Here is a 16659-nt window from a genome sequence, read left to right as displayed (position 1 = left end):
AAAACAAAAGGAAAGAATTATGTAAAAAACAATGTGAAGCATCATAATACTAAGTGAGTCAACCAAAATACTTTCCGGCTTTTTTTTTATACTGGGGATTGAACCCAAGGGTCTTCTACAACTGAGCTATACTCTCAGCCCTATTTTATTTTTATCTACAACTAAGCTATACTCTCAGCTTTATTTATTTATTTATTTATTTATTTATTTATTTTATTGGTGGTACTGGGGTTCCTGGAAGCCCTTCTACCTCTGGGCTACACTCCCAGACCAATTTTTTAAATTTTATTTGGAAACAAGGTCTCTTAAGCAGCGAGGCTGGCTTTGAACCTGCGCGATCCTCCTGTCTCCGCCTCCCAAGTGCGGGGATTACAAGCGTGCACCACCACACCTGGCTTTTTTATTTTTTATTTTGAAACAGGGTCTCACTAAGTTGCAGAGGGCCTTATAAGTAGTTGAGGCTGGCCTCGACCCTCTGATCCTCCTGTCTCAGCCTCCCAAGTACTGGGATTATAGGGATATGCCACCACACCTGGCTTCTCTCTGGTTTTTTTTTTAAATAAATTTTGAAGAATAAGCAAAAACTGAGTTTGCATCTAAAGATGAATTTTTCTGCTTTTTCCTTGAGTGAACAAGTACCAGCTAAATTATGCTTAATGGTTTATTAACACAATTTAAATATAAATTCTATTGTGTGTGGGAGGGTACTGGAGATGGAACCCAGGGGCATTCTACCTCTGAGCTATACCTCCAGCCCTATTTTTTATTCTTTATTTTAAAACAGGGTCTGAGTTGCAAAGGGCCTCACTAAGTAGCTGAGGTTGTCCACAAACCAAGATCCTCCTGTTTCAGCCTCCCAAATGCCAGAATTACAAGCATGCATCACCACACCAGGCTTATATTTTTAAAATTATATATATCTCGTGTGTGTGTGTGTGTGTGTGTGTGTGTGTGTGTGTGTGTGTGTAACAGGGTCTCTTTAGGTTGATGAGAGTCTTACTATTTTCTGAGGCTGTCCTCGAACCTACAATTCTGTCTCAGCCTCCCAAGTACTGGGATTACAAGCATATGCCACCACATCCAGCTTAAATTTATATTTAGAACTAGGTTATAATTTTCTTTGAATCATTCTAATTTAAAATGTGATTATATTTCTGACATTTTGGATAGCAACTTCTCCAAGGATAGATGATGAGATCCCCCCTCCACTTCCTGAACGGACACCTGAATCGTTTATTGTGGTAGAAGAAGCAGGTAAGTATAGTTCTATTAAGTACCGTTCTATAAATTATAGGATCCCTTTGGTGTTTTGTGTACTACTGATGAGCAACATATGATTTCTAAAAATAAAACAGCCAGGTGCGGTGGCTCATGCCTTAATCCCAGTACTTTGGGAGGCTGAGACAGGAGGATCAGGTTCATGGCCAGCCTCAGCAATGTAGGGAGATCCTCTGCAATTTAGTGAGAACTTATTTGAAAATAATCATATATATATAATATATATTTTATATAATGTATGGCTGGAGGTCTATAGCTCAGAGGTAGAACACTCCTGGATTCAATTCCCAGCACAAAAAAAAAAAAAAAAAAAAAAAACAGAGCTGGGCCTGGTGGTTCACGCTTGTAAACCTAGCATTTGGGAGGTACAACAGGAGGATTGCAGTTCAAGGGCAGCCTCAGCTACTTAGTGAGGCCCTTTGCAACTCAGTGAGACCCTGTTTCAAAATAAAGAATAAAAAATAGGGCTGGGGTTGTAGGTCAGAGGTAGAATGCCTCTGGGTTTTGTCCCTAGTACCAAAAAATATATATAATACCACTCCTAAGAATCACTTTATATTTGCTCTCTTCTAGCAGAATTCCCACCAAGCACTCTCAAATCCTCATCTTCAGATGTGAAGGTAAAAATTGGAACATCACTAGAATGGAGTGGAACATCAGAATCAAAGAAAATTGATGACTCTGTAAAACTTAGGCCAAGCAAGGTCAGTAACAATTTTCTTACTTTCCTCATTTGGATTTAACAATTTTATTTCATTCATTTAAATACTGATCATTCAATAATTATTAAGTAGATACTAAATATAATACAATATGAAAGATGATGAAAGGGGATACTAAATATTACAAGACAAACTCAAAAGTATGGAGATCCTTTCAAGTTGCAAGTGATCAATGGGCTTAATGGAAGAGAAAACACTTGAGCTGATTCTGAATGAATAGTCAAGGAAAACGTAAATGTTTTATAGATAGCTTATTTACTGTAGTAGTTTCATAGGCTGTATCATGTTACCTGTGACAACATATTATAGAGAGAAATTTTATGGCATATGCACACACTATTTAAGATAGGCTGTTTGGAGCTGGTGTGGTGGCACATGCCTATAATCCCAATACTTGGGAGGCTGACAGGAGGCTCGCAGGTTCAAGACCAGCCTCAGCAACTTAGCAATACTTTCCACAAAGTCGTGAGACCTGTTTCAAAACAAAAAAATAAGAGAACTGGAGGAGTGTGGCTCACAGGTAGAATGCCCCTGGGTTCAATTTCTTGAAAGAAAGAAAGAAAGAAAGAAAGAAAGAAAGAAAGAAAGAAAGAAAGAGAAGGAAAGAAAGAAGGAGAAAGAGAAAGAGAAAGGGAGAAAGGGAGAAAGAGAGAGAGGAAGGAAGGAAAAGATAAGACCTTTTTGGAATAATGTTTTCTGCATCTGGAAGAAAAATCTACATTTCTAAAAAATCTGTTATGCCTGGGCATGGTGGCTCATACTTGTATTGGGAGGCTGAGACAGGAGGATTGAGGGTTTGTGACAACTTCAGCTATTTAGTGAGGACTTCCACAACTTAGTGAGACCCTGCTTAAAATAAAGAATAAAAAAAAAATAAGTCTGGGGGTATAGCTTGGAGTTAGAATTCCCTGTGTTCACTCCCCCACACTGCAAATAAATAAATAAATAAATAAATAAATAAATAAATAAATAAATATCTGTTATGCATTTCTGTATATAACATTATGGTTTCTTTGAACCTGTTATATTAAAATATCAGAGATAAGAAAAGTAATGAACTAAACAAACATTTAAGTTTCTACAACTGCAATTCTGGTAGGCAACTATTTTCCACTTTTAAAATTACAGTTTAATGTACGTATGTTCTGTATTTATTATTTTTAAGAATATGCACACATGTAATATTCTTCATCTTAACTCTTAGAGCAAAGGACAATCACTCCTTTTCCAATGCCATAAAGTACCTATAATTTCAACAACTTATTCAAATAAATTTTCAGGAAAATGGTCTAAATAAAAAAGAAATAGAAGGGGATCAAATTAGGACTAATTGCCATGTGATATTAAAATCTATATAAACACAGTATGTGAAGCACACTTATAAATTAGGAAAAATAAGAGTATATTTCATAATTATATGGATATATATTTGGAAGATAATTTTCACAAGCACTATTTATTGCTTTTAATTTGTATAATGTGAATACATATTCTTCTTTCATTTTTCCTTTTTTTTTTCTTTTAGAGTGTAAGAATCCGGAGTCCCAAATCAGGTAAAAAATTATCTTGGCTTTAGATGATATTTAACCCTAAGAATATGTACTAAGCCAGATATGGTGGCATATGCCTGTAATTCCAGATTGCATGTTTGTGGCCAGACTCAGAAATTTATTGAGACCCTGTTAAAAAAAAAATAGGGCTGGGGGTGTAGGTCAGAGGTAGAACACCCCTGAATTCATTTCTCAGTACCACAAAAATAAATAAAAAGGACTTGGGGCATAGGTTAGAGACAGAATCCTCTTGGGTTCAATAACTAGTGCAAAAAAAAAAAAATACAGGTAGTGATACACACCTGTAATCCCAGTACTTGGGAGGCTGAGACAGGAAAATTGCACATTCAAGTTTAGCCTCAGCAATGTAGTAAGACTCTTAGCAACCTAGTGAGATCTATTTCAAAAAATAAATAAATACAAAGGGTTGCTGGGCGTGTTGGTGCATGCTTATAATCCCAGTACTTGGGAGGCTGAGACAGGAGAATCGTAGGTTTATGGCTAGCCTCAGCAACTTGTGAGGCCCTTCGCAACTTTTTGAAACCCTGTTTCAAGGTAAAGAATAAAATATTCTTTTTTTTTTTTTAATTTATTTTTTATTGGTGCAATGTATTCATACATCATAGTGGTATAAAGAAAATACTTTTGTGGACATACATGCACATCTCGCCCAGTTAGCCCCTACCCGATCCCCACCCCATTCCCTCCCCATCCCTCCTTCCCACGCTTGGCTTACTGGTTGACATCTAGTATTATAGCAATTTATACAATATTAACATTGATAATCTCACATAACAGTTTCATTTGTCTGGTACCAAACTTTTGATGACTTAAAGATAACATTTCAATATTTCTTTTTGCTTTCTTTCTTACCAGAGAATATTTTTTTCTTTTTTTTTTTTTTTTTAGGTGAAACTATCATACATTTATTTATTTATTTTTCAGAAAAAAATCTATCCTGATATGGAATATGGACTCTAGATACCCAAAACAGTCTCAAAGAAGAACAAAGCTAGAAGATGTATATTTTCTGATTTCAAACCATATAAAGCTACAATAATTGAAACAGTGTAGTACTGTTATAAAGGCAGATATATAAACCATTGGAGCTAATTAAAAGCCTAGAGATAAATTCTTCCATACATTGTCAAGTTATTTTTGACAAGGTTTCCATGAACTTTTGGTGGAGGAAATACTAGTCTTTTAACTAAATATTGTTGAAAAATAATAATAAATGAAAAAGAATAAAATTGGACCCTTACCTAACACATATACAAATATTAACTCAAAATAGATAAAAGACCTAAATATAAATCTTAATACTATAAGCTTTTAGAAGAAAATCTGGGTCATAAAACCTCACAACATTGAAATTGGAAGTGATTTCTTGGATATGATTTCAATGGCACAGGCAACAAAAGAGTAAATAAACTCCCTAAAAAATAAAAAAAATATTGTATATCCAAAGACAATGTAAACAGAGTTAAAAGTTACTGATCCTCTTCCAAGAGTTCCTCCTATGACCCATTTCTCCCTAACTCTCACATATTAGGGAAAGCATCTGATTTCTTATTTTTTGTGACTGACTAATCTCACTTAGCATAATGTCCTCCAGTTCCATCCATTTCCCTGAAAATGACGTAATTGAGTTTTTTTTGATGGCTGAGTAAAATTCCATTGTGTACATATCCCACAGTTTTGTAATCCATTCATCTGTTGATGGACATCTTGGCTGCTTCCATAGTTTGGCTATGGTGAATTGTGCAGCTATGAACATAGATACATATATTCTTTATTTAAAAAAAAAGTTGCTAAGTTGCTCCAGGTATGGGCTGGGGGTATAGCTCCGAGGTAGAATAACTCTGGGTTCAATCTCCAGTACTGCAAAATAAATAGATAAATAAAATTGAAATAAAAATAAAAAGGGTTGAGGGTATAGCTTGGAGGTAGAATGCTCCTGGGTTCCACCCCCAGACCCACCCCCCCCCAAATTGTTTCTGGTCACTTAGTTTTTTAACTTGCTATTGCTTTCCCAGTACTTGCCTAAGCTTTGTGTGTGTGTGTGTTTATATGCTGAACAGTGAACATTTATTGGGCACTTGTAAGTGCTTTGCATACATTATCGCAGGTGGTAGTTGTTAGCATATTTATACATATTATCATATTACTGAAACATATAAATAGGCAATGTCATGTAATATGGAAGTTAAAAAGCATGTGTGTTAGAATCAGACAGGCTTTAATTCAAACTCAGTTGTAATAAGAATTATCCAAATGTACACCTGCCTTCTCTAATTGTTGATCTTTCCCATTTATAAAATGAGGATAGTAGAACCCCTTAGAGAACATTTGTGTGACTTGAGATAATGCATCTGAAGCTTTTAGCACCATGCTTATAAAAAAAAGAAACCCTCATTAAATATTACCCATTTAACAGCAAATCACCAAGTAAGCATTTGCTAAGCAAGCTCTACGTACCTTACACAGTGTTAGAATGGGCAGGGTGTATAATAAAGACTACTACTTAATGCTTATATTCAAATTGGGTAGATAAAACCAATACCCACATGGAACCATTAAGTGATAATTTGTGTGGCACTAATTATAGTCACCAGGGTATGGAAAAAACAGGTTTGTATCCCTGAAGTGGTTAGAAAAGGCTACAATGCATAGAGAAAAGAACTTTCAAGACTCTAGATAAGCCAGGCTTGGTGGCATGTATCTGTAATATTCCCAGTACATAGAAGACTGAAAACAGGTTTGAAGATAGCCTCAGCATCACAGTGAGACTTGGTAATCTAGTAAGACCCTAATTTATTATATTTATTTATTTATTTATTTATTTATTTATTTATTTATTTATTTTGGTGGTACTGGGGTTCCTGGAAACCCTTTTACCTCCGGGCTACACTCCCAGTACCTATTTTTTTAATAATTTTTTAATTTGGAAACAGGGTCTCTTAAGCCAGCATGGCTGGCTTCAAACCTGCGTGATCCTCCTGTCTCCGCCTCCCAAGTGTGGGGATTACAAGAGTGCACCACCACGCCTGGTACAGACCCTATTTTAAAAGAAAAAATAAAATGAGCCAGGCATGGTGATGCATGCTTGTAACCCCAGCATTCAGGAGGCAGAGACTGGAGGATGGCAGTTTGCGGGCAGCCTCAGCTAATTAGAAATGCCCTTTGCAACTCAGTGAGACTCTGTTTCAAAAATAAAATGACTAAACAATAGGTGGGGGATGTTCCTCAGAGGTACAATGCCCCTGGGTTTCATCCTAGGTACTGGAAAAAAGGAAAAGAAAAAAGAAAGAAAGAAAGAAAGAAAGAAAGAAAGAAAGAAAGAAAGAAAGAAAGAAAGAAAGAAAGAAAGAAAAGGAGGGAAGGAAGAAAGAAAGAAAGAAGGAAAGAAAGAAAGAAAGAAAGAAAGAAAGAAAGAAAGAAAGAAAGAAAGAAAGAAAGAAAGAAAGAAGTGGCTGGGTGTGTAGCTTGGAATGCTCCTGGGTTCCATCCCTGGTACTACAAAAAAAAAAAAAAATGGATAGATAGAAAAAAGGTAAGAACTTGAGCAGCGATCAGCCTAGCAATAGCTCAAAGGTAAAGATGAACATAATGTGTGCAGAAAAATGATGAATAGGTTAGTTATACATTTATCAGTATTGGGATCAAACTCAGGGCCTCCTGCTACTCTGCCATCAAGTTACATCTCCAGCCAGTGAGTAGGTTTTTGCATTTTTTGTTGTTGGTTTTGTTTTTTGGACTGGGGATTGAACCTGGGGGTATTTTACCTCTGAGCTGCACTCTCAGTCCTCTATTTTATTTTATTTTATCTTGAAACACTGTTTCCCTAAGTTGCTGAGGGTCTCTTACTAAATTGTTGGAGGTTGGTCTTGAACCTCCTGATCCTGACTCAGCTTCCCATGTGCTTGCATTACAAACTTGCACCACCATGCCCAGCTTGAATAGATTGCTTTTATTACAATAGAGGTTCTAGTTTGTGAAATACAGAAAATAAATTTGCATAGATAAAATGTGGCAAGATTTTGAAAGACCGAAAAGGTACTCAGATGAACTATTCAAAATAGACAAATCTATAAAGGCCAAAAGAAGAATAGTGATTGTCAGGGCCTAGCGGAAAGAAGGAATAGAGAGTAATTACTTAATGTATGTAGTTTCCTTTGGGGTGATGAGAAATATTCTGGAATCATATAGTGGTGATGGTTGCATACAATACAGTGAATATACTGTCAGTAAGGACAAATCTTATGTTTTTATCACCACTCACACAAAACTAGGAAATGTAGAAGAATTTAGATTAAATGTAGTAAATAGATATTGTGGATTCTTTACTAGGAGAGTATTAAGATGGAATGGTATTTTAGGAAGATAGCTGTTAGGATATTGTTAACTGACAGCTTTAGTTCTTAGAATATTTCCTAACAAGTCAGGGGGTGGTACATTCCTGTAATGCCAGTACTTGGGAGGGTGAGACAGGAGGATCACAGGTTCTAAGATAGTCTCAGCAACATAGCAAGACTCTCAACAACCTGGCGAGACCCTGTTTCAAAACAAAACATAAAATAGGGCTGGGGGGCCAGGCGTGGTGGCGCATGTTTGTAATCCCCACCTTGGGAGGCGGAGACAAGGAGGATCACGCAGGTTCGAAGCCAGCCATACTGGCTTAAGAGACCCTGTTTCCAAATAAAAAGTATAAAATAGGTCTGGGAGTGTAGCCCGGAGGTAGAAGGGCTTCCAGGAACCCCAGTACCACCAAAAAAAAAAAAAAAATAGGGCTGGGGGCATAGCTTATAGATAGAATGCCTCTGCACTCAATCTCTAGTACCACCCCCACCACACACACAAACACAAAGGTATTTTCTAAGGATGAACTGGAAGATGATACACTACTTTAAAAGTTAGGTCAAATATTTATTCAGTATTTACTGTATGCTAGGCATTTTATTTAGGTGCTGGAATAACTATTGTTTTTGTATGTTGCCCAGAACATAATAAATAAAAAAAAACTTGTTTCATAGAGAAATTCTAAGTCCTAAAAACTTCCAGTGACCAAGGACAGGTGAAATTCTAGCACTTAACTGCATTTTTATGTTAATGTAGACATTAATATAGTATATAATACTCAGCACTGTATAATGAGAAGCTTATACCAATAGAACACAATTTATATTTTTATGAATTTGCAATATGCAAAAATAGTTTTATAATTTTATTTTATAAAAAATTTAAAACACATGTTAAACCCATCATAATAGCATTTTTATACCTATACATTAATAATAATGGCTTAATTTTATCTAATATCTAGACTGTGTTCGGTTCTCTCCACTTGTCTCAAATGTCTTTTGGTGCCGGGTGTGATGGCGCATGCTTGTAATCCCCACGCTTGGGAGGCTGAAACAGGAGGATCGCACAGGTTCGAAGCCAGCCTCAGCTACTTAGTGAGGCTCTCAGAAACTTAGTAAGACCCTGTTTCCAAATAAAATATAAAAATAGGTCTGGGAATATAGTCCGGAGGTAGAAATTCCCTGGGTTCCACCTCCAGTACCACCAAAATTAAAAAAAACAATCAAATGTCTTTGTGTGTGTGTGTGTGTGTATGTGGTACTGGGGTGAAACCCAGGGGCTTTTCTGTCCAGGCTACACTCCCAGACCTATTTTTATACTTTATTTGGAAATAGGGTCTGACTAAGTTGTTGAGAGCCTCATTCAGTAGCTGAGGTTGGCTTTGAACCTGTGCGGTCCTCCTGTTTCAGCCTCCCAAGTGTGTGCCACCACGCCCGGCTTTCAAATATGTATTTTTAAAGTTGGCTTATTTGAGTCTGGATTTAAACAAAGTCTACACTTTGGTTTGCATGTTTCCTACGTCTTTTAAAGTATGTTAACAGTTCTGTGATGGCACATGTTTGTTATCTCAGTACTTGGGAGGCTGAGACAGGAGGATACAGGTTTGTGATCATCTCAGCAATCTAGTGAGACCCTGTTCCAAAACAAACAATAAAAAGGGCTGCAGGTGTAGCTCCGAGGTAGAATGCCCCTGGTTCAATCCCTAGCAACACACACACACACACACACACACACACACACACACACACACACACAACTGTTTTTCCTATTTATAATTTCTCATGCTATTATTTATTTGTTGAAGAGAGTGGGATATTTGTCCTAAATACTGTTTAACATTCTGAATTGGACTGTGTTTCCTCTATCTCCAGGATTTCTGGTAAACTAGAAGTTAGATCTAGAAACTTTATTAAATTCAATTTCAATTTCTTTGGAAGAATACAGCTATGAGTGTGTGCTAAGTTTTTGATGAGTCATAGTCATGTAGGGCTAATGAGCTAGAAGGACCAAGTTCTTGAAGCTCTGATCATTGTTCAGATAATATTTTATTTGGTGGTTGACTAATTTCAAATGTTATGCAAAGTCAAAAAGGGTCTTGATTTCATGACCATTTTTTTCCCTTGGTACTGAGTCTTGAACTCAGGGGCATTATAAATCAGCCTTGAGGAGAAATAAATTCTTTTTATGTATATGTATGTGTGTGTGTGTGTGTGTGTGTGTGTGTGTGTGTGTTACTAGGAATTGAACCCCCTCCGCCCTGTTTCATTTTCTATTTTGAAACAGGGTGTTGTCAAGTTGCTGAGGCTGGTCTCAAACCTGGGATGCTGAGATAGAAATCTCAGGCTCCCAAGTACTGGGATTACAGGTATACACCACCCTGCCCGGCTGACTTCATGACTTCTAATTGATGAGCTTATTTATTTTGTATACTTTTCTTATAGATCTACACCAAGATTGTTCCTCCCCTCCACCTCCACTCCCAGAAAGAACCTTAGCATCCTTCTTTCTTGCTGATGAAGGTGGTAAGTGGCCATACTTTCTCTCCAAAAATAGTTATAAAAATGGGAACATTAGAAGGTTAAAAATGTCAGGCATGGTGGTATATGCCTGTAGTCCCAGTACTTGGGAAGCTGAAACAAGATGATCACAGGTTTGAGCAAGACCACATAGAGAAAATAAAAATTAAAATGCCCGGGGTGTAAAATGACCCCGGGTTCATTAAATAAGACAAAAAAAAAACATATTCTTTTTTCTTTTTCTGTGATGTTGGAGATCAATCCCAGGGCTTCATATATACTAGATAGGTACTCTACCACTGAGCTACATCTCCAGCCCAGAAAGAATACATTTTCTAAAGCCCACAATGTATAGTAACAATAATGTCTTAAAAAGCCAAGTAAGAGCTGGGTGTGGTGGCGCACACTTGTAATCCCAGCATTCGGGAGGCTGAATGGAGGATCGCGGTTTGTGGACAGCCTCAGCTACTTAGGGAGGCCCTCAGGAACTTAGTGAGACCCTGTTTCAAAATAAAGAATAAAAAATAGGGCAGGGGGTGTAGCTTTGACAAGGCCAAATGCCCCTGGGTACCATCCCTAGGCCCGCAAAAAAAAAAAAAAAAAAAAAAAAAAAAAAAGCCAAGTAAGAATTATTGAACATACACCTATCTATCTATAATCCAAGTGCTTTAAAAACTATGCGAGAATATATCTTTTTTTTTTCTTTGTTTAAGGTATGCAAGCCCAACCTGTAGAAATGTATAGTACCAGCTGTCCTGAAGCCATAGAAAAGTCAACATCTTCAAAACAAACACTGAAGACTCCTGGAAAATGTTTCACAAGGAGTAAGGTAAAGGAGATGCAAGAGCCAGGCATGATGCTGCAAGACTGTAATCCCAATTTTTGGGATGCTGAGACAGGAGGAGTGCAGGTTTGAGGCCAGTCTAAAATATTTATTTTATATAAATTTTAATTTATATAAATTTCATTTATTCAAAATAAGAAATAAAAAGGGATGGATGGGGGTGTAGCTCAGAGGTAGAATGCCCCTGGATTCAATCCCTAGTCCCACCTTCCCCCCAGAGATGCGAGATTTAGAAAACATGAGACATCTAGAAGCTTTCTTTACTAATGGTTATTCTTCCCTTCCCAAAACTTAGATGGAAAATTAAATATCTTTACTAAAATTTATTGTTGCTCTCTCAACAATCAAAATTAATAGAAAGAAGCTGGGTGTGGTGGCACATGTAATTTCAGCATTTGGGAGGCTGAGACAGGAAAGGATCTTGGTTCGTGGACAGCTTCAGCTACTTAGTGAAACCCTTTGCAACTCAATGAGACCCTGTTTCAAAATAATGAATGAAAAATAGGGCTGGGGCGTGTAACTCAGAGGTAGAATGCCCCTGGATTTCATGCCCAGTACCCCTCCCCGCCCCGCACACACACAGTCCACTGGAGGTGCCCAGCGCATGCTTAGTCACATGATAAATAGTCACTATCTTTTGGTGGCCTAGTTCTCATTATTTCTGCAAAAGGCTTTGCCCCGCAGAGGTCAAAGCACCACCTGCCAATCATTGCCCTGCCAAGAGGCTCTCCACACTGTCAGGACCCAATAAACAGCCAACTGTCAGTACATGCCAACAATGGGAAGGGCTTATTGTGAGTGACCATCCCAAATCTCTGCCATCAGGCAGGGATATGAGCAAGAGACTTATCCACAGATAAAACTGTGGCAGGCAGGGGGCTGTGGCCTGACCGAGCATACCAAGCTCACTGTACCTGTGGTTGCAATCTGCGGCTTTATGTACAAGAAAAAAGAGGAACTCTTAACAGGCCACAGTGAGAGGACAAAGCTCCCTGCAATACAGTGGTGCCATCTGTTGCCCCTGGGAAAGGAACATAGGCCACCAGGGGGCATGTGCTGTCACCTAGGGGACTACCTGGAGTCCTAGGCCCCTTTACCATGAAGCGCTAAGGACCACCCAACATGGGTGTGTATCAGGGAAGAGGTGTCTTCTGCCTTCCAGGGCCAAGTCCATGTAGCCATCTGCCCTTTAGAAAGGCCAGTGAGAGCAGGCAACAAAACATTGCTCTGATGCCAGGCGTGGTGGCGCACACTTGTAATCCCAGCGCTTGGGAGGCTGAGACAGGAGGATCACACAGGTTCAAAGCCAGCCTCAGCTACTTAGTGAGGCTCTCAGCAATTTAGTGAGACCCTGTTTCCAAATAAAATATAAAATAGTTCTGGGAGTATAGCCCAGAGGTAGAAAGCCTCTGGGTTCCACCCCCAGTACCAACAAAAAAACAAAAAACAAACAAACAACAACAAAAAAAAACCCCCAAAACATTGCTCTGCTGCTCAAATATCCCTTGAGGCTTTGCTCATTCAAAGCCTGCATAAGAGACCACAGTCATTTTGTCCATCCTGCCAAAGTTGGTGTGGGCCTAGTGGCCCGCAGGCCTTGCTTCAGAAGGCCATCACAGTGCTCAGTGATGCCTGCTGCCTGAGGGTGGTGTGGACATGGTATGTCCAAGTCCCAGGCCCATTGCTCTATGGCACCAGTGAAACGTGACATTTCCACTTTTCAGCACAAGGAAAGGCCCAGACATTGTACCCAACTTTTCCAAGGCTCTACAGCCCTCTTCTCATGGTGCCACACCAGATGGGCAGCCAACAAGCCCATGGCCATGTCTACATAGCCTGCCTGCCTCTGAGGACATGAATCTCTCAGAGGCAGGAGAGTCCTGTAGTGTCTTCTAAAAACTTAAAAATTTTATAAAAGCCAGGCGTGGTGGAGCATGCTTGTAATCCCAGCATTTGGGAGGCTGAGATGGGAAGATCGCGGTTCATGGATAGCCTCAGGTATCTTAGTGAGGTCCTTTGCAACTCAGTGAGACCCTGTTTCAAAATAAGGAATAAAAAATAGGACCAGGGATGTAGCTCGGAGGTAGAATGCCCCTGGTTTCCATCCCCAGTACCACACACACACACACACACACACACACACACACACACACACACAAATAATAATAATAATAATAATAATAATAATAATAGGAATTTATTAAATATTTACAGCCTGAAAGATCCTATTTCTGTTAGGTGTTAGGAAAATATTTGTGTCGCTAATGACATATACCTGCCCTTGAAAAAAATATAGTTAATTTTTTGGAACAGAACACCTACATGATGGCCTGTATGAAAATTATCAAGAAAAATAAAATAACCACAGAGCAGATTAAAAATATACATACTGTCAGGCATAGTGATTCCAGTACTTGGGAGGCTGAGACAGGAGGATTGTGTCCCAGGCTCCAGGCTAGAGCCTCAGCAACTTGACAAGGCATTTAGCAACTTAGTGAGACCTTGTTTCAAAGTAAAGAAAGGAAGAGGATTGGAGGTGTAGTTCAGAGGTAAAATGCACCTGGGTTCAGTCTCTAGTCCCACTGTTGAGGAACTGTAAAGAAATTCAGGTGGGTTCCTGGGAGAGGTAAAGTAGAGAGGCTACTCTAAAGGAAGCTGAGGACAACCTGGATTTGCTGAAAGGTGGGAGAAGGGAGGCAGCCAACAGTATGGAAGTGGGCCTTAGTAAACTGAATATAGAATAGGCCTGTCAACATTCTTGGCTGGAATGGGAATTGTTATGTATCACTGCTATATTCAGAAGCCATTGTGGGTTCTGGAATGCTTCTAAGAAAGGGGGGAACTAAAAACTTAATTTTTACCCTGACCTTCTGGGTATTGGGGGACAAACCCAGGGGCATTCTACATTTAAAATACACTCTCAGTCCTATTTTATTTTTTATTTTGAAACACAGTCTCACTAAATTAATGAGAACGTCGCTAAATTGTTGAGGCTGATTTTGAACCTGTGATCCTCTGCTCAGCATCGCAAACACTGGGACTACAAGTATGCACCACCACACCCAGCTTACTTCTGATATTGATGGGCAGCCAACAAGTCCATGGCCATGTCTACATAGCCCGCCTGCCTCTGAGGACATGCATCTCTCAGAGGCAGGAGAGTCCTGTAGTGTCTTCTAAAAACTTAAAAATTTTATAGAAGCCAGGCGTGGTGGAGCATGCTTGTAATCCCAGCATTTGGGAGTCCGAGATGGGAAGATCGCGGTTCATGGACAGCCTCAGGTATTTTTTTTTTTCTTGGTGGTACTGGGGTTCCTGGAAACCCTTCTCTGGGCTACGCTCCCAGACCTATTTTTTTTTTTTAAACAGGATCTTTTAAGCCAGCGAGGCTGGCTTCAAACCTGCGTGATCCTCCTGTCTCCGCCTCCCAAGTGCGGGGATTACAAGCGTGCGCCACCACGCCTGGCTTGATGGAGGTATTTCTGAGTATGTAGTATGATACTAGATGGGTGGTAAAAAGATTTTTTAAATCAAGTGAAGATTTTACACTGATATAAAAATGGCAAGACAGAAAGTAGCTGTGTATTTTCATAGCTGTTTTTTAAGGAAATTAATCTTTTTCACTTAAATTTACATTTCTATTTGATTATTTTGAATTTTACAAGAAAAAAACTAACATTTTCCCTTTGTTCATTTTTGTAGAGTTTGAAAATTTTGCGAAACATGAAAAAGAGTAAGTTTCTATGTATCTATTGTTTTAGAATATGTCATTTATAATTATATAATTTTTCTTTATATAATGTCCCTGTGGGAAAAAATAACACTATCATTCCTAAGTAGAGCTTCCACAAAGTCCTGTGGATCAGAATAGTTACCTCTATCTGTGTACTTTTCTGGGTTCACAGTATTAACATTGGGTAAGGTAAGGGTACAGACAGTTTTCTAATGTAGACAGAATAATAATTAGTATGCTGCTTTGTACACTCTTTCATTGAAGGCTGTCATATGAGTATATTATTTTAAATCCCTAATAGTGTATCTTTAAATGTGTTTTCTTTAAAAATAGTCACAGCAAAGCATATTGTGAAACAAATGTGTTGATTTAAGGAAATAAGCAGAACATTGATACATTTTCATTTTTATCAAGTATTATTAGCATTATGTCTGTTGCTATTTTTACTGTTGTAATGAAAATAAAACCTATAAATTCTTGAAATTTTGAGACTATCTTAGAAATCCTTATTTACAAAGTATATAAAACATGGTAGTATGCTTTTTACAAATGTGGATGACTCAAATGTGGGTTTACAAACTGTGAGTTTTTTCACCTTGGTTAACTGTGAAGGAATACAGTTGATATACTGTTGCTATAAGGAACAAAGCACACTGAAGAGCTTGAGTTAAAGTATAGTTTAAGGTTTACAGTAGAGTGTAACTATTTCTTTGAGTTTACACTCCATATTATTGAGTTTGCTATCAGTTTCATCACACCTGACCCCTGAAAAGAACTGATTTTTCACCCATGATGGCTATAGTTGGAAAACATACCCGTTGCCTTAACATCAATCAAAAGGGAAATTAAACATTTCAAAGGGAAACTGTGGTAGGAAAAAGGGGAAATTAAATAGTCAAAAGCAAAGCAATAAGTGACTTGAACAGTGGGCCAAAGATGGATTTGATCAGCTTAGCCCATGAAACACTCAGTTTCGTATTTTTAAATCTAACGCTGTTTTGGGGATATCAAACAAAGGACAAACTTTTGGTAGATTTATGTTGGCACAACTTCAGGATCTGGTGGGAATGTCAGAGAATGAGCTTGCCTGCCTGCCTGCCTGCCTGCCTTCCTCCCTCTCTCTCTCTCTCTCTTTCTTTTTCTTTCTTTTTTTTTTTTGGTGGTACTGGGGTTCCTGGAAGCCCTTCTACCTCCGGGCTACACTCCCAGACCTATTTTATACTTTTTTTTAAATTTGGAAACTGGGTCTCTTAAGCCAGCACGGCTGGCTTCGAACCTGCATGATCCTCCTGTCTCTGCCTCCCAAGCGTGGGGATTACAAGTGTGCGCCACCACTCCCGGCAACTGACTGGGCTTTATTTCTAAGGGAGAGCTCCCAGGTCATTCTCTGGATATAAGTGTGGGTTATATTCCATTTTTTAGCTACCTTGATCCTATGTGGTTTTCTTTTTTTCCTTATGTGAAGAACAGTATCTACCCCCTAAACTGATTCCAAAGATTTAGGCTTATCCACCTATATTCCTGTAATCTTTGCCCTTTCAGATGGTTCCTGACTCAGAATTCCATATGTTCTTTTCTCCCTCTATTTTTTCCCCCCAGAACTGGGAACTGAACCCAGGGGCATTCTACACTCCCAGACTTACTTTTTATTTTT

The 16659-nt window shown here is 38.5% G+C and overlaps 1 protein-coding gene across 1 annotated transcript in view; it reads left to right on the top strand.

Moving 5' to 3' along the window:
- The window catches only part of PTPN22 (protein tyrosine phosphatase non-receptor type 22), a gene marked incomplete at its 3' end in the record, with an annotated part of 88167 nt that overhangs the window by 59334 nt on the left and 12174 nt on the right, over positions 1–16659 (top strand). Inside the window, exons 15-20 of the mRNA XM_080691504.1 lie at positions 1171–1254; positions 1852–1982; positions 3526–3553; positions 10354–10434; positions 11142–11257; positions 14975–15005. Coding sequence (XP_080547630.1) covers positions 1171–1254; positions 1852–1982; positions 3526–3553; positions 10354–10434; positions 11142–11257; positions 14975–15005 — 471 coding nt within the window. The remainder of the gene's footprint in view (positions 1–1170; positions 1255–1851; positions 1983–3525; positions 3554–10353; positions 10435–11141; positions 11258–14974; positions 15006–16659) is intronic.

The sequence above is a fragment of the Muscardinus avellanarius genome (assembly GCF_963383645.1).
Source record: "Muscardinus avellanarius genome assembly, chromosome: 3".
In the NCBI taxonomy this organism is placed as follows: Eukaryota; Metazoa; Chordata; class Mammalia; order Rodentia; family Gliridae; genus Muscardinus; species Muscardinus avellanarius.
This window is presented reverse-complemented; position numbering and strand designations above follow the sequence as displayed.